We start from the raw sequence: 19,127 nt of genomic DNA, 5'->3' as shown, positions 1-19,127 counted from the left end.
ATTAGGAATAGTGTGGCCACCAGGACCAGGGCAGTGACTGTGCCCCTGTACTTGGCACTGGTGAGGCCGCACCTCGAGTACTGGGTGCAGTTCTGGGCTCCACAGTACAGGAGGGACATCGAGATGCTGCAGAAGGTACAGAGAAGGGCAACCAGAATGATTAGGGGACTAGAGGGTAAGTCTTATGAAGAGAGGCTTAGGGAGCTGGGGCTGTTCAGCCTGGAGAAGAGGAGGCTGAAGGGAGACCTTATTGCTCTCTAGAACTACCTGAAAGGCAGCTGTAGTGAGACTGGTGTTGGCCTCTTCTCCCTAGGGAACAGAGATAGGACAAGAGGGAACAGGTTCAAGTTGTGTCAGGGGAAGTTTAGATTGGATGTTAGGAAAAACTTCTTCACCGAAAGGGTGGTGAAGCATTGGAATGGGTTGCCGAGGCATGTGGTGGAGTCACCATCCCTGGGTGTGTTTAAAACCCGGCTGGATGTGGCACTTCAGGAGACGGTTTAGTGTTAGGGTGGTGTAGGGCTGTAGGTTGGACTTGATGATCTTAGGAACCTTTCCAACCTTTATGATTTTATGATTCCATGAAATGGAGAAAAGAGAATAGTGTTTGCATTTTCATTAGTGGAAAGGTACAAAAAAAGGTCTGTATAAGCAAGGTATTTCAAAAACTGCTCATGGTTCTATGCTGTATCAGCACAAGCACACCAACACTGCTCTTCTGGACCACATCTCAAAACTTTCAGTTTTTCAGATGACATGCTATATTTGAGCTGGGACAAAGTTATAGTTTGCCCAAGAAAAAAACAAGAGTAGAAATGTTCCAAAATTCCTGCACTTGGTAATCAAAACCTTGCAAATCTCAAAAGTATTGCTCCCTGATATTATAGAACATGCTATACAGATAGAAATCAGGTTTCCTAGCAAGTACAAAATTAGATTATGACTATCACCGAAATACACATATCTGAAAGAACATGCACTAAAGCCAATATAAAGATTTATACATAACTATAATGTCAAAAAAAATACAGAAACTTCTTTTTGACAAGCTCATTTTAATCATAGCCCTAGCAGGTCAGCACAATCAAAAAACTTTAGTTACTGCTCTGATAGGTGGGAATTGTGCAAAAAAAAACCCAAACCACTACTAGAAATCTACACTTTCCATTTAATTCATCATCTCTGATGTGCTCAAGTATTTTCTGATAGTGGAAACATTACAGAGACCAGACGGAGTCCAGGCTCACTTTCATAACAAAAAGTAAGTGGATATTAGGGGGAAAATAGTTGCTACACGTGACCTGAAAGAGAGTAATTCGATTTCATTGAGAAGTCACAAAACAGAAATTCTCAAAACAGAACTGCATGTTAAAGAAAACAATAAAGAATCCTCAAATGTGTCTTACTCCTCTAGTCATCAATCTATGCCCAAGAACTTAATTCCTTTGTATGTAGTTTATAAGGAGACATAATGAGCTGCTAAGGGAAGACTTCCGAGGACCATGTTCTCATCTGAAGAATCAGGGTCACTCTCACCTCTAAAATTAAACAGATCATGATTCTGGAATTTCCCTATCATTTATGATAAACCCTCAAGATAACAAGCACTCTGTCACATTTCAAGTGTCTCTTTCAATCTTTAAATGAAGTTTTACCATGGATTTACAAGGTATTTCAGAAAATAGATGTAGAAAAATATTTATCAGGATTCTACCTCTTTGACAGAGCATTCAGAAGAACCACTGGTACTTATTTCATTGTGTTACATAGTGAATGTGGTTGTGACTTCTCTTGTGTACTAAATCATTTGTGTTCTAGTATTTAAATACAGTAAAGTTGCAGCAACAATTAAAAAAAAACTATGCAGGTGGAAGGAGGAAAGATGACAATGATGTTTTCTCTGTCAATTTCTTTCTGTTTACAACCTATTTTACTCAGGGGTTAATCCTTAATACTTTCCAGTGACTTACAGCAGTCAGGCTACCTACACAGTCTGATTGTAGGAAAGGAGAGCAGACCAAATAAACAGGGAGTTATTTCTTCCTCCCCCATAATCCTCACCACTGTGTGCAACTCCTGGGATTCCTGGGTGGTGATGCTGGGGAAAAGTGCTCAGTCTTGGTGAAGAATCCTGGGGCGAAGTAGGACTAAACAAAGGCTTTTCAGGTTTCTTCATTGTAGGAGAAGACATATCTGAAACAGAAAAACAATGGAACATCAAATTTAGCTTAGAAGCCCATCTCAGGACGTACAATTTTGTAGGCTGAAGATATTTATTTTTACTGTTCTTGCACAAAGAGTGTTTGGTGACCCAACTCCCCTGTGACCAATAAACTTATTTTAAACTATTGCTTTCAAACTTGAGAATGAATAATAATCCCCTAACTTGTCTTTCTCCTGCAAAACAGAAAATACATTCCTTTCATACCAGACAAACCAAACAGTGAAGAAATGCATGTCCTTAGAACCACCCTAGACACTTCTCGGCTCCCCAGAACATCACCAAATCATCTGATGCTTCAACAGCTAGATAATCTTTACTGCATTTTTAAATGGAATGCCTAAACTCAGGTAGGTAGGGTAACTGCTGGTTTATGGTATTTATTATTTCATTACCTCAAAACCCATCCCTTATCCTTGCCAAAACCATAGTGAATGTAACCTCCCTAAGAAAAAAGGTTACTTTAATTTCTCCTTCTCATACTTTCCACATCTCAAGTAGAGCCTTCCTACCTCTTCCTTCCAGCTTCCCTATTACAAAAACTTCTCTTCAGAGTTCACTGTGTGAAGCTAACACACTAATAAGGATGCATTACTTCTGCCATGCAGGTTTACTGGTATTCCATAAGGCAAAAAATATTGGATTCTTTGTGAAAGTTTAAATTAGTTAAAGAACATTTGTTGGACTTTGCACCAAATTATTTCAAAGTTAATTATAATATTTTTATAGGACACACATCAATATTGTAAGTGGGTTCCATTTCAAATCAATGGGACTAACTTACTTATGTTTAAAGCAAAGGTCATTTCTTAAGTACTTTACTGGACTAGGGCCATGTTGCAGCTGACGTTCCTACTTGGGTAATGTTAGCTCTTAAAGTGATTTTGTCACTCTCAATATTGTCACACCGCATTGCAGTACTCTGGGAGACATACAAGCATCCTGGCAGTCAAAGATAGGCCCGCAAAACATGAGCACCTTACTGACACTAGTGCTTTCTGAACTGGGGTTTTCACCCTGAAAGCCATACTTAGAGCAGGAGCCATCGGACCGAGAGGCCACTTGTCCACTCTGCCCCCTCCCATGGTCAAGACCAGCACAAGCACTGGCACTGCACGCAGCGCAGACTCTCCGAGTGCCCCTCCAGCATCCTCATGCAACTCCCCTGCTCCCATTTTATCCTGACTACTAAATCTGCTGATTTCCCATATATCTGTTCAAGAGGGCTGCTAGGAAAGGATTTTATTCAGCAAAACATTCATCAAGAGCGAGGAATTGCTTTACAACAGGAAAATTCAACATTCATTCAGTTTTAATGGGTGTGATAGAAGTTACACTATGCTTTTTATTCTACTGATCTGTTGCAATTTTATATTGTTATCAAAACCACTGAGCATTGACAGAGGCACCTCTAGCTGTCTTATAAAAATTTGGTAAATAAATTGTTGTTGAGAAAGAAAATATAAGAATACTTTGTTCCTTTGAATATATCAGCAGGTATCAAGGACACAGTTGCCAAACAGCTTCTGTTTTTTCCTAAATATACTCTGTTAATCTAAGAACTAATTTTTAAAATTGCAAGGCTGATTTTTTTAATAGAGTTTTGCATAGGTAAACCATGAGAAGAAGGCACATTAATTGTGAAATGATTTTGAAATATTTAATTGTTTTATTTTCTGCTCAAAAGACACCCATAGCTTCTCCACATAAAGCCCTGGTTTTCCATCCGAGCAAGAAAATTTTCACACTTCCACAACAGATGTAGAGATTTAAAAGGCCCAGAAGAAAATTAACCAGCTATTGTCTTTGTACTGTAGTTTCGTGCATGCACAATCTCTGTCTCTGCAGAAACACCATAATGTTAGTCTCAGAAAAAAGGACAAGTGTGCCTAATAGCTTGTACAAACAGCCTCCTGCTACAGTGCTGTAGTCATCAGTAGTTGTCACAGAACTTATCAGTGAACAAATATCTTGTTGACTCTATCACACATGGGCTATCATAAGAGAGGATGTAGAAACAGTTTAATCTCACTCCAAATTGAAAGTACTGCACTTAAATCTCCCTAAGGAAAAAACAAACCATGAGCTGGAAGTGGAAAATATTTTCCTTATGTAAAGTTCATATTTAACAAAAGAACTTAAGAAAGAAAGAGCTGCCTAGCTATTGAAGGTCTGCATGCACCAGCAGCTCTGATTTCTGGAATGCAACGAAGATGTAATTTGGTTGGTGACTGTTACTTCATTAAACAAGCAAAAATTGTTGTGTATTCCATAACCAAAATATTTCAGTTGCTTGAAAGAAGTATGGTGTATGAAGTGCAATGTAATCAGAGCATCCATTAACCCCCACAGTGGCATCACTAATTTGAAAAAAATCTACTGAAAAGGAGACTGGTGACTATGATAATCCTAGCGTTATCTTTACAAATGTTTAATTTATTCCTTTTCTTGCTTTATGGAAGTAAGAATTGTAGCTAACACATAGTAAAAAGCATAAATTACCAAGCAAATTTAATTAACTTCTTAGACAGAAGATTGTTTCCTCATCAAGGTGAATGTGACTGGTTGTCAGGAATAGAAAATTCAGCACTGCCATAAAAATACTTGTTACCCACCAAAACAGCAACTTTAAAGTGCATTGCACAGCACATCACCATGAATTGCTTTCAAAAGAAGTCTCATTAGATACAGCACAGGCAACTGCAAAGAGTAACGGCTGGAACGCAGGCCGCAGGTTCTTTGTTAAAACAATGTACTTTGCATCAAGAAGTAATTCAGATAGCCCCTTCCCCCCACCCTGCAGCCCTCACAGCTCTCCCTGTGTGTGCCTGGTCATCATAACAGAGCATTCATGCTCCTGCCACTGCCAAATAACAGATGCAGTCCACAGGGGAGACAGAACAATAACTATTTGTATAGGTTAAGAAGAAAGGCTGCAGCCGTCTCCTCCTTGACCAAGAGGGGAGGCTTAAGGCTCTGACAGGAAGACACACAAGTTACGTTTCTTCGGATAGTTAACAGTTACGGAAACAAGAAGTGCAGAAAAAGTAAAAATAAAAACGCGAAGCAGTTTTTCACTGTCTTTAATTTTGCTTGTAAGGAACAGTTCCTTTAAATAAAGCAGAATGAGATGAAGTGACAGTGGGACTTCATATGATTTCACTAGTAGCTTCTACATAATAGAAAACACACATCTTTCTCATTTTAAAACATGCCTATTCTTTTCCACACCATAAGATATAGCCTAGTAGCTACTTAAAGCTTAGTTACATACTGTTAATTACATAATGAATGACAAACAGAGGTCACAAAAACAGGCTGCTTGCACTCACGTCTGTGTCAAAGTTTCAGGAGTGAGATTCCAATCCTTATTACTTGGAGAATGAAAATATAACAGTTTCAAGCATGCCTTATTTTTAGACTTTTGGAAAAAAAGTGCTAAGTACAAATGAAAAGCAGGGAAATGCCAAAAGCCCTTGGACAAAGTTATCAAAAGGTTAACATTAATCAGACACTGTGTCCTGTCCCACTGAGAATTTTCTTCCAATGTGAAAAACAGGCGCTTTTTAAAAATATTTTTAATTCTTGGTCTTGCTCTAAATCACCCTTGCCTCTATTCTCATATTACTGTGGAGATACAGTATGCATGCACCCAAACAGGTGGTATGTCATACATTTTAAAGCATCACATTGAAGAAAAAAGGGCTTATGCAAATAAAACCAGCTAGATCATCTCATCTCCCAACAAGGTAAATCTGTCTACATAGGAAGTCAGAAGAGCTGCTGTGAGGCACACCGTATGTAGCCTGTTCATCAGCAGCTTGCACAAATGGTACTCCAGATGTATAGCTGTTCAGGACAGCCCAAGGCAACAATTTTGATCAATTCTAATGTGATAAAATGCTGAGGGGAAAGTGTGCAGAAACGTGTTTACGTCAGCCTTTAATTAAACTGTTGTTCACTTCCAAAGAACCTCAGGAAACACTAATGAGACATGAGTTTTGGCAATTTCCTCATCAAAGCAAAGACCTTCTTAGTCTGAAGCAGCTTGTCATCCAGGCAGTTCCCTGGACGAATGTCACCTTGGCACACAGCTCAGCAAGCCACCTGTTAGGAGAACTCAAGCATTGATCTAGGGCAAGTTCAAACATCTACCTGGCTGTTCTGAACACCTGAACTGCTTTCTTGCTCACCACCACAACATGGCACATTCTCTGTCTTGCTCATGAGACATGATCATGAGCAAAGTAATAAGAAATCATACACCAATATTAAATCCTTCTTACTTGTGAGCAGAGTAAGAAGAAATCACATACATACACTTAATTTCTTTTCATCCAGCTTATTATTTAACTCTTCTTTTTAATATTTTTTTTAGAGCTTAGCTTCACAAGTCTTTCTTTACAAGGTATGCTCCTGTAGAGAACAATGTGTAAAGATTCATTTATAACTCATTACTGTAGCATCACCTCCAGAGAAAGAAAGATAAAAGATAAAATGATGTTCAACTCACTGTATATGTAAGCACAGTGAAAGTAGGAAAGCTAGGTAGTCCGTAGCACCACTGCCAAGTGAGGCATTCTTTCATACTTCAGTTTTAAACCAATGGCGTTTTTCCCAGAGTCTATACCTGAGATAATTACTGGTGGCAGGATACACTGCATACATTACATTCAGCTGGGCCTCACTCTCCACTGCTTCCATCATATCTGGTAGGCATGCTCATGTGAAGCACATGTGAAAACTTAACTAAATTTAAAATTCACATCAGGTAGCTATATCATGATGACAAATCACGACAGATGCCACTGCGCTCAGGAGCACCAGTTTTGGTTTACATCTGTGCATGTGAAGAATAAGCAGATCCACTCTGGACAGGCACAGCCAGCATTACCAATTTTCAGACATGCTCAGTCTGATTTCCTTTAACACTGTAAGCATTCTATATTTCTCAAGTGTAGGTTTAAAAAAGGGACCTAACACTGAATACTGACAGGTGAGTGATTCTCACAAGACAATAAAGCAAAACCACCTCTAATTTGTAAGAAAAAGGTTTAGTTATATTTTTCCTCAACACTTGGCACTGGGGCTGTACGGAAATCAAAAATACCGAAAATCAAAACATTTTAGTTCATTAACCTTCTTCACAAGAAAGGAAAGGTGAGATATTTTTGTGAATAAACAGGAGGGAAAGATAGATGTGTCTGAACAGCTTAGTGTCTGAGGATACTTGATGCCTAGAACAGAGGAAGGCTTGCTAGAATTCCCGTTTATTATCAGGCAGAGACCAGCCTTTGCATCTACTTCTCCCATTCTCTACATCTGTGCCTCAGTCACTGTCTTGTTGATGTTTCATTTCCACTCACTGCAAATTTTATATTGGACCAGAGAGAAGTTGTTCTAAATATTTACTTATTTCTACGAAAAAAATCAGTTCTGATAATCAATGTTTTCCTGAGTGAGAAATCAACAAACCAAATCAGCCAACGAACCAACCAAAAATCATGATCTCTTTTGGAGACACATTGTCAAGGGTTAGGGCTGGGCCAGCCACTGATCACTGATAGATGCTCTCTAACCCCTCTCCCTCCCCAAAGCGGAAGGGAAAGGGAATGAGTCAGAGAGACTTATGGATTGGAAAAAGTAAAACAGCTTTAATGGAACGATAATAGTACTAATACATAAGTAATTATAATAATGTACTATATGTGAATATACACAGGACTGATACTGAACCTGACTCCCCCCCCGTGGCAATCCCCACTGATGCAGCAAAGCAAGCACCATGGGGAAGCCCTAGGCTCAGTGCCAGAGGGGAGCTGGACACAGGAGTTGGATTCAGGAAATCAGGATAGGGATCAAAGGCAGAAGATTGGACAAAATCCTCCCTGGACAACAGCTACTGAAGTAGAACAAAAAGGCAGAAGGTATAAAGGGTGTTAACAGCTGTGGTCCCCTAGCTTCACACTGAAAACAATGTATAGGAATGGAATACTCTTACTGGTCACCTGTCCTGTCCATTAGTCGCAGAGGTGCAACTTTTTACTTCCTGCCATCCCTAGCGTGGCACACAAGATCCAGAAGTGACTTGGTCACTACAGGAGCAAGTTTAAGCAAGAGTCTTTCTGCATCCCAATCTCTGGCAGTAACTGCAAACATCAGAAGTTATCACTGCTAGTAGCAGACATCATCTGCACAAACATGCACCTAACTTCAGAAAGTGTAGTCTCTTAGAAGAGACTGGGCTGAAAAGTAAAAATCACTGGCTCCGGTTAGCTCAAACCAGGACACATGCATAGCAGTTCTCAGTGTAACGACATTTGCACTGGCTTTGAGAAAAGCAGTTGTGTCTTACATGAAGGTATGCACGTTGCTTAGCAGCTGAGAATGTTCTTCTGAACTTCAGAAGCAGTCAATATTAATGTTTGAAGAGAGCTGCTCTCTTCATGTTTAAAAATCTGATCTCAGTTTCATTTTTGCTTCTACATCAAGTGTAGAAAAGCATTTTATGTATGAAAATTTTATACTAGAGTAGAATATTTCAGTGTACAAAGACTTGATAACCTCTCATCTTCAAATCAACCTTCTTAGCACCAATGTTATTTTCACAGGCACAGCCCCGATATTGCCAAATCCAGTCTATCAGACTGTGACGCTGGCCTTGTTCATTGTCTATTAATCTTTTCTGATAAATTGCACTATTTTACTTTGCATTGCTCACTAAGTCAGAGACCCTTTAGATGGAGTAAACATGTAATCTTTCTCATCCTTACCCACATGCAAACATGCAGAATACTGTACTCCACTGCCAACAGTTACATTCTGTGGGATGTGTTAACCTCAATGACTTTTCCTCAACATCTGGACAAAAGACAGAAGGGTTTTATCTACCTGCTCTTTTATCTCCCACCATACCTGGGGAGGATACCCCAGACAAGTCTCTATACAAATAAGCTGGAGGATGCTTTTTGCTGCTGTGTGTGACTAAGTAAAAGGCTGGACAATGGAATTTCTTTGTTGAGTTACTGATTATCCTACTTTTTATGGACAGAAGGCAGAACAACTCAATAAAGCTCCTGTTCAAATTACATATACTAGCTTTTGAAAAGTATAAGTCTTGCGCATGATTACTTAATTCAGCATAATTGGGAAAGCTACAAACACTTTTTTTTTTCTTCTACTTTTAACAAAAGTCAGTTTATAAAGCAGGATGAGAGGCAAGATGTGATGGTCAGATTGGAGCATTATTACCAAATATGTACACACCAGAAACATGCACATCCCGAAGTAATTTCAAAAGATGTTTAACAGTAGGATGGGACATATGGAACTAATCCCCTAACAGTTGTTTGACAGTGTCATATGACATGTAAGCAATTAACTGCCATATTGAAGAGATTATTCCTATTTAAATTTATATCTACTCCCACTAAGATTAGACTGAAACTATGGCACACTATCCTGCAAGAACAGTGGGCAGTAATTCTTCATTCTCATCCTTCGAAGTCACGTTTCCACTCCTCATTAGAAAGTAACAGTACACCTCCAGGAAAGGTTCATAATCAGCAAGACTATTTTGTCATGCCTGCACTGCTCCTTGCGAGGAGAAAAATACCTTTTGGATTTTCCATGCATTGTTCCTCTGGCTTAAAGTCGGCCAGCCTTCCTCACCTTATACGACTCATACCACAAGCCTTGTCCAGCCGTGAGACCCCCAAGACACAGGTGCTACAACAGAGATTACGGAGAGCCGGGGTGCTGCTGCTGGAGGGAGGTGAGAATTTCCCCACCAGCTCCGCAGTGACCTACAGGGTCCAGCAGCAGAGTGACAGGCTTCACCTCTGAAAGACTCCTCTGCCTCACTTCCTCCCAAAACCTCAGCAGTATATTCCACCACCTCTGCACCAGCACAGCCCATCACACGTCCTATGGGGACTACTTCAGAGCGACCCAGAGCTCAGAGAGGTGGCCACCTGTTAAACAGAGCAGGTGCTTCAAATAACCAGGCTGATTTTGGAAACCGAGATAAAAAGACCAAAAACACAATGTTGCTGCCACAAAGAATGTACTATAAAAAATATATGTAATTACACTAACAATCCCACATGAGGCTCCAAGTACTCCAGACTGCCATAAACAACCCTTAAGCAGTTACAGCATACTTTAGGTACACAACTACTTCTTTTATTTAACTTTACACTTCAGAAATGGACTGGGCCATTTCATCACCTATGAATCATTGTTAAGAGACACAAGCCCAGTAGACAGCCATGATAGAAGAGCATTATGGGAGAATGTGAGAAAATTTAATTAAAAAACCAAACAAATTATAAAGCCTTTAGAGTACATTTTAATCATTTATTAAATTATCCTACAAAAAATCACCCAAACTCAAAGGAAAAATGTATATTTATATATAACACCTTGTTAATTCTGGGAATCCAAGGAACTTGGCTGGAAACTGAAATCAATATTGTAACCTTAGCTGCAAAAGTCAGAAACACATTGCCAGTTTCTAATGCAACAAGATTGAAGAGGCATTTGAGATAAACAAATGCAAGGGAAGTTGTTGATTTAGAAGCATTTAGGTTATGGCATCTCCTTTTTATTACTATTATCACCTATACTGGTAACAGTTTAGGATCTTTTAATAGGTGTGCTATATTAATTTAATTGTAGATCCATCTGGGGAATGGTTTCAAACTGAGATAAAGTCATTAAATCATACTGAAATATATTACTTTGATCAAGTTTGATATAGTTTATATGAAAGCAGTAAAAAAGAGAAATTAAGAATCTTTCCAACTGTATCTATGTATACAAAACAGAGTATGTCAATGCAAACAAAAGAGAGAAGTGCCTAAAAAAAGCAAAAATGTGTGGGCTAAATTAATCTTTTTCATGTCATGGATATACCATAAATGGGAAAAAATATCAGTGCAGACACTTATGATTCATGAGATACTAAATACCTGCTCTTTTGGTAACTGAATGTATTCTGCACCACATAAGGTAGATCATACACAATAACACTCAACCTACAGTTTCTAATAGGAGCTGATCAGTATTCAGCAATCTTGCAGTAGGACAACTACAGATAATACCTCTTGGGCCAAAACTTGCACTAAGTCATGCATTTTATCACTAATTTCAAAAGAATATCTAGAGTCAAAGTAACAGAATGTTGCCACGTAAAAAGTTCATCACAGTATAAGTGCTACGCATAAAATAAAAATATTCTTTTGCACTTACATCGTTCATTGATGTATATGGGAGATGCATATGCTACCCCTGAGTGTATTTGACTCACTAGTCACACACAGAAAACATTAACAGGTCTTGCCACAGTATATTGGTCAAAATAAAAGACGAACCTATGATGAGATTTTTTGCAGTGACTTTATTGAGCAAATAACAGCCATTTTAAGGAACACAAAAAAGCAAACCTTTTCATATATTTCCTAAAATATCTCCTACTGTATTTGTCTTTCTGTTTGTATTTCTAAACATTTATTACCCTTCATTCTTTGAGCAACTGGAGTGTACATGGACTGAAGAAAAAGTCAGTTCCCTGCTCTGCTCAAAGCAGAAACTTCGTCATCTGTTACTCTGAATATCTGAAGATACTTTTAAACAAGTTGCAAATTGATCTAAAGCTATTCTAAACACAGGAGATATAAACTTCGTTGCTTCATTTTGGGGAGGAATGAAAACTTTACATCATTCTCACCCAATAATGGAGGATAAAAATTTTCTTGATATACAATCTATTTCACTCATTTCACGATAACATTTTGCTGTCCTATTTATGGATTTCTTTCTCTTTCTCTGCTTTTTTCATTAAACAAGCATTTGAAATCTCCTTCACCTGTTTTTCTATACCTAGTACCTTTCACAATCTAAGGACAATAAAGCACTCTTCATGAAAGTAATTTTTAACTTATTTTATGTACCAGCAGTTTTTCTTGTACAATTGCCACTACGGAAACCAAAAGTAAACAAATTCCCTAGTGATTTTAAATTTGTTTTAACTATCATACCAGAAGCGCCGATATTTGATGAGTAGACGTGATGCCTATTTGTTAAACGTTAATGTCTTGTTCTGCAACCGGGAAAAAAGAGGGGAACCAAACCTGTGGCCTCACAGGTGAGTCTTCCCTGCTCATGCTCTTGTTGGTTACCATGATGCCATTTTTGGCATCAGAGCAGCCAAGACACTAGCAGAAGCCATGGCTAAGAATCTCTCCAGAAATACACTTTGAAAGTTACTCTTGGTGAAAAGTACCTCTTATTTTTAAAAATACGAAGTTATGAAAACTTATCAAGGGGCAGCATTTGACTAATGTGCATTTATTGTAATAGTTAAAAGCATAGAAAATTCAGATTGAAACATAAGATGTTCATGGGCATATATATATCTATATATGAAAGGTATGTGTATGTGTGTGTATACATTGATCAAAGAGTATTTTGAGATATTGAAAAATACAAAGGCAGTTGTAACAGAAGTTACTAACAAGATCAGTTTTTTTAAAACAAGCTTTGACATACAAGAATTTTGATAGACTGAGTCAAAAACACAGAAATGTATTTAACAGATATTCATCAAGGTAAACCTCTGCAAGATGAATTCATCTGTTAGATGGAGACTATGAGTTTCTAAAGCCTTCAGAAGGAGAACCAGGAGATGGAAAAAATCTTGAGCTCTGTCCAACACAGGCCACCAAAAAGCCAAGGTGATCTGTTACTGTTCTCAACTCCTGGACCACATTAACTACTTCCTCTTTTAGTTCCCTCACTTCAGAAATGAGAACATCCATCTTTGACAGTCCATGAGAAGAAGGCCCAAGAAGGAAAGAGCCATCAGAAAGGACCCCAAGGGGGAAGGAGTGTCCGGTGGGTGGGGAGAAAGCAAAAGGGGACAAATGTCCAGAAGAGGGGTATCCAACAAAGGGGGTTGGGACCTGGGAAGTGGAGTGTCCAACAGCTGCTGGCCAATCAATGGATGAAGGTGGTCCAGCTGTTTCAGTTTTAATGGTATGCTGGCATCTTGACTCTTGACTGTTTGTAGAGGTGGGTGAGGTGTAAGAGAGTGAACATGATGAAGAAACTGTAAAATTAAAATTCACTTCATTGTATATTGACATTCAGTATTTCCAGACACCTGACTACTATAGAAATCCAAATGAATCTCTCCACTTTTATCATGACCAGTGTGCATTGGTCATAACTATTGTTTTATTTATTTACATCATACACAGTGTTATAACACTGTAACAGTAAAACAGATCTCAAAGACAAATACTGGAATTGTCTGCAAATATGTTAATGCACTTTGTCAAGCTAGCTTTTAGAAAGGAAGTCATAGCAGGGCACACACTGTTCTGTTTTTCTGACATTCCTGTTTCCTTTTGAGTTAAGGGAAAAGTATCTGATTTACTTACCAGTCAATAAATCAAAATGTTCACCAATAAATCTTAGCATATTAAATATAAAATGTTCTTTATCTGCTGTACTAGTTGCTTATTTTGTTACATTGTTAATATCTTCCTCTTCCAAATGAGAAGAGTGATTTTCATTCTTTTTTTACTGTACAAAATTTTATCCTCATCAGAATTTCTAAAATATTCAGGGCATTTACTTATGCAACAACTTCCACCTATTTCACAAAGTATTACTACATTACTGAAGGAACTATATATTTTTTTAATATAGATACATGTAAAAAACGTAGTAACAGCAACTTCAAAAGAGGAAGAGATTTACAGCAAAATACATTTTACATCTAGATATATTTCTAATTGGTAGAAATGTAAATAAGACATGATCCAGATACTGAAGTTAATAAGACATTTGACTGAAAAAAAAGCAAGGTACAAGAGAACAAATAACTTGCACAAGATTTGACAGCAGGCACAGAAATTGTCTCCTGTCATGTTAGGGCTCATATTTCTAAGTAATTCACCATTCTCAGAGATAACTCTCATTTTCTTAGGCTCCGGGATTTTTCGAGGATAGTTAGTTACTTGGAATGTTAATGGTAGAGAGAAGGTTTGGTAGAAATCTTTGCAGTTATAAACCCACCTATTTGCTCTGTAAAAAGATCTCACACCTATTTTAAAAATCATGGAAATAAAGGCATATTATAAGTATTTTAGCATAGTAAAAATAATGGCATAAACTACAGAATCTTCCCACAATTACGGGATGCATGTAAACTCAAAACCAACATCGTAAATCCACAGTAATATTTTTTTTAATCTGCTTTTGAAACTGTTACACATACTTTCGTGCTTACATGTATTTTTTAAATAGTCACAAACTTTTGCAAGCCAACAAGCTAAACTTCCAGAACAGTATCATGGCTTCACATGATTTTCTTTTCTTCCATAGGGATTTATAATCTGACTTCAATAAATACAAATAAAATTTTAATTTTAATACTACTTTTGGTGAATTAAAAGGCTTTTTATATATTTTTATATCAGAAAAAAAATATGCATAACAATACGAGGGCACTGGATAAGGAAGTCACTGTTCATAAACCTTCATGGATTGGCTTCAACTAACTTCATGCTACCTAAAGTTTCCACTTTTCAGATATGATTACTTAATTCTGCCCAGAATCACACCTTCAAACTGTCAGGTCCCCTAAAATAAACTATAAAACACAACATCTGGAAATTTAATCCAAGCATTTTTGGAAGTAGTGCAACAGGAAAAAGATAACAGAAAAAGGACAAAGTCTAGAGTTTTACAATTGAACATAGAGTGTGATATGAAGAATTTATTGTAGCTGGACTAGATTTATTTTTCTTATTTTCACAAATGTCACATCTTAGCTCAACCACAAGTACTCCTATAGTCATGTTCCTACCATTCATGATGCATGCTTGCACAACAGAGAAGCTATAGAAATTACAAGGATTACAACAGAATCACTCATAGAGAATCACTCCTCTTCCCATTAATTGCCCATTAATCTTAGTCCCATTCTATCAAAATGGCTAAATACCCACTAGATACCTACGAAATTCCCAACTACATTACTCCAGTATGTTTCAGCTACCATTTCATTGTGGCTATCTCCAGTTCCAAATTACTGCTGTCATTCAATTTCTAATATTGTACAAACACAGCTAAATGAAGACATGAAAAGCCTTTACGACAAAAAAAAATACAAATCATTTCTATTCCTGTGAAAATACATACATTTATGTGTGCAGATGAAGAAACTAGATGTACTTCATGTCAGAAGTCAAAGACTTTGCTCCGTCAGGTTCAAAACAGAGACAATGAAATTGAAATCAGTAATGCCGTACCTTAAGAACAACACCATTTCTGATTTTGTTTCTCTTAGAAAATTGCATCAGAGTGAAAGAGAAACTGCTTACCCAAAACATGATATCTATGAATATTATGGTTATTGAATGATTTACATTTCTTGTGCTGATGACCTTTGGAGACTGCCTGGAAAAGCAGTGCCTGTTGGGACAATGTGAGCATCCCCTGATGACAGTGGATGAACAAAAATGTGATGCAAAATGGCTTCTCTTTTCCTTTTTTTCATTTTTGCTTAACGTCACATGGCATGCAGATGTCCATGGGAGAGAGGGAAGTGGTAACAGCGAGTGATCTGGCATAGAAACCACCTCCAAATTTCTATATCTATTATCTTTGTGCTTGTGGGCATAAGAAAACAGAATATAGGTTTTCACAAATACCATATCCTAGTTAGATCTCTGTCCAGAAGAAGCTTTACACCCATACATGCTGTATGAAGATGGTATCAACCATTTATCAAACAAGCAGCAGAATACGTATGCCAGGAGCTGTCACATACCCCTTGCAGTGAGGCTGGGTACCAAGGACAAGCATTGGGGCCTCCAGATTACAGTGTTTCCACAGCAGCAGGGTGACCTCAGAAAGTGACTGAAGCCAAGCACAAATGTTTAGGGGCAAAAAGGCATATGTTTCCCTCGCTATAGTGCATTTTGGGCTGGACAGTGGTATATCTGTCACTCTGCAGGAATGGAAGAACATCTTAATGGAAGAACATCTTAATGGAAGAACATCTTAAGGGCAGAAAAAATGAAGTGCCTTATAGAGTCTCATAGACAAGCTCTTTGCCAAGGATCTGGGAGGATTTCACTAGGCCCATGACTGCTGGAGAACAGGATATTCTGGGAGGAATGTAAACTCCAGGAAGCAAAAATAAAATACACTGATTCAAGTCTATCTCTTTTATTCTCTCTCTCCCATCTTGTGGAGTTCTCTGGCTTTAAAAACATACATGGAGAATTAAAGGCTGTTTCAGTCCAGAGGTCCAGCTACTCAACAGCACAGAAATTAAGTAAAGGTTCACTGGAAATCTACTCAATCTGAACAATAACATTGTTCACTACTGATAAATGAGACATGAAGAATGCTGGTAAAACTGAACAAATCTAGTGTTCACAGAGTACAACTCTTTGTAAGCAGAATGATTCAAGAGCTAAAAAGCAATTGAGATAGTTGGGAACTACAGAGATCATCTTTGAAAGGCTCTGTCAGCAGGACTCAGGCTCAGCTGCCTAGGCAGCATCGCATTTCTCAGAAGCCCCTACAGCTCAATCAGCAGCACAAAACGACTTAATTTCACAAGTGGGGATGTGTGGAGATCACTTCAGAGAAGAATGATGGGCTGTTTTCCTCATAAGTGCAAAAATAATTTATTTTAAAAATCAATTTATTTAAAAAGCACAGAAGTTAGCTGGAGTACAATCCTGTCTTTTATGAAAAAATGTAATGAAGTGTCATGGCAGAACAGGTAACAGTCACAGAGAAAAGTATTTTTCACAAGTGGGAAGATTCTGTCAAGAAGAAATGCTGTTCTAATTTTCTTAAGTTTGGTTATGCAAAGCCATGGGCCAGTTTTTTTTAAAAAGTGAATGCTGCAAACAGCTAGAAGTAAGATCAGAACCTTCATGAGAAACAAAAAATACAAAAGAAATTATGAAGAAAAAGATAGGAAAACACTGTGTGAGAGAAACAGTCTAATGATGAGAACTCAGATCAGAGGGTAGGCAGAAACTTATTAAAGCTATAACAAAAATGTGAAAATAAAAGGCAGCTAACACATGCTATCTTGCACATGGAGATGAAAGAGAAAACTTAGCAGGGGGGGGGAAAAAGAAGGAAAAAAATATCCTAAAATCATATTAAAATTAGCTAAGACCAAAGCGTCAGTCAGTTACTGAAGAACTGAGAGCAACGACAAGAAGTGGAAGGGCAAAGGGAGAGCAAAGACTGGAAGATTAGCAAAGGAAGCAACAGCAAGTCTTTTTCCCTATTTCACTTTTGTGTTCCCTACTGTACATTTCACAGACTCTACAAACAGCTGCCACACTTCAGCCACAGGATCAGTTAACCAACACCGCTCAAATACATGCAAGTTTAAACACGTTTTCACACCACAAAGGTGAGGGAAAAGACTACAATGGCATCTAGGTTTATAAAGCATCAAGATAACATGAGGCAGAGTTGTTATAACAATTAGTTTTATTGTTTTGACAGCAATAACTTCCTTCTCCAACAAACATGTTCCTTACTTCTGATAACCCAAAACACAACAGCACTTACCAGTACCTTTTAGCAGACGTATATAGCCCCACAGAGCTATGTGTGAGCTTTTCAGAAAATAGCCTGTTGGACCTACTCTGAGTCACATAGTATGGACTAAATGCACAAAACAGGAGCCTTTCATGGTAAAAGAAAGAACTGAGTAAACTAGTGTTGACTCAACCATAATAAGGAGATGTTTTGGCTTTTATTTGAAAACGTTATACTCAAAACCCTGCTGGGGTGATCACAGCATACACAACCATCAAGTACCTCAGGCCACAGATCTTTTCAAACAATAGATAAGGCAGTAACCAGAAAGAAAAAATATTACATGGCTGTTCATATCATATCCTATTGACTGTTGGTTTTAACTAAATTTACAAAGCCAGCAAATACACATATCAGACAGAAAAATTACTCTTCTAAGAGGCCATCATTTTCTTGCAGTAATGGGAAGCCAGGTGCAGAGATTTATTGTATATTTGAATATGCTTTGAGGTAACGTAGTCCCATGCTACTCACCTTGATCTCTTTCATGCCATGTCCGACTCCCCGCAGCTGGTGAATTTGGAGAAGGATAAAAGTCTCCTGTTGGGCTTGGCTCCATATTTTCATCTATGGAGATAGTTTTGGGTCTTTTGCTGTTGAAGCAATGTGAGATTTGGCAGTGAATATGATTTACAGCTACTAGTGGTATATAAACTGTTTGGATTTCAGCAATATTTCAGTATAAAGTAATTCAGCCATACAAAGCACACGGTATTTAATAATATGTAATAGGTATGTTCTTGCATTTTTCATGATTTAATATTTCAGAGATGCTATGAATGGGTAACATATAAAAGTCTACCAGCATTTGGTCAAACAACAAAAAAAGCAGTTTTTGTCATCTACCAGAGAAAGGTTGTGTAACAAGACTGTTGAACATTATGCAGAAGTCATGAAAGCAAAACAAAGCACTGGAAAATTACTACTATTAAAATCAATGTAAAACAGGAACTTTTCTGAATGTGTTAATAAGGAAAAAATGTAGTTTACTGTAATTCACCAGGTCAAAATCCTAAGCTTTTAAAAGAAGTCTAACCTGAAACAAAGACTTTTCATTTTAGACTAGTTTAATTAAAAACAACAAAAGGCCCATATTTCAAGTCACACTGCATAAAATGAGGCAGCACTTCAATGCAGTGGAGGGAAATCTGATTTCTTCATAACAATATATACTGAAGTTGTTATACTGACTGCCAAAGAAAACCAAGGTGAAGGTTTTAATCATGGTGGGTGGTATTATTATTATTATTATTAT

General features: G+C 37.8%; 1 protein-coding gene across 1 annotated transcript in view; it reads right to left on the bottom strand.

Annotated features, from left to right (window-relative positions):
- Positions 1-18,465, bottom strand: part of LOC104272043 (nuclear factor 1 B-type) — a gene marked incomplete at both ends in the record, with an annotated part of 20,378 nt that extends 1,913 nt beyond the window's left edge. Inside the window, 2 exons of the mRNA XM_009866924.1 lie at positions 2,062-2,193; positions 18,347-18,465. Coding sequence (XP_009865226.1) covers positions 2,062-2,193; positions 18,347-18,465 — 251 coding nt within the window. The remainder of the gene's footprint in view (positions 1-2,061; positions 2,194-18,346) is intronic.
- Positions 18,466-19,127: the final 662 nt, after the last annotated feature.

This window comes from Apaloderma vittatum, unplaced genomic scaffold (genome assembly GCF_000703405.1).
Source record: "Apaloderma vittatum isolate BGI_N311 unplaced genomic scaffold, ASM70340v1 scaffold19930, whole genome shotgun sequence".
NCBI classification, from domain to species: domain Eukaryota; kingdom Metazoa; phylum Chordata; class Aves; order Trogoniformes; family Trogonidae; genus Apaloderma; species Apaloderma vittatum.
The sequence above is the reverse complement of the archived record's forward strand: the minus strand, read 5'-3'. Positions and strand labels throughout refer to the sequence as shown.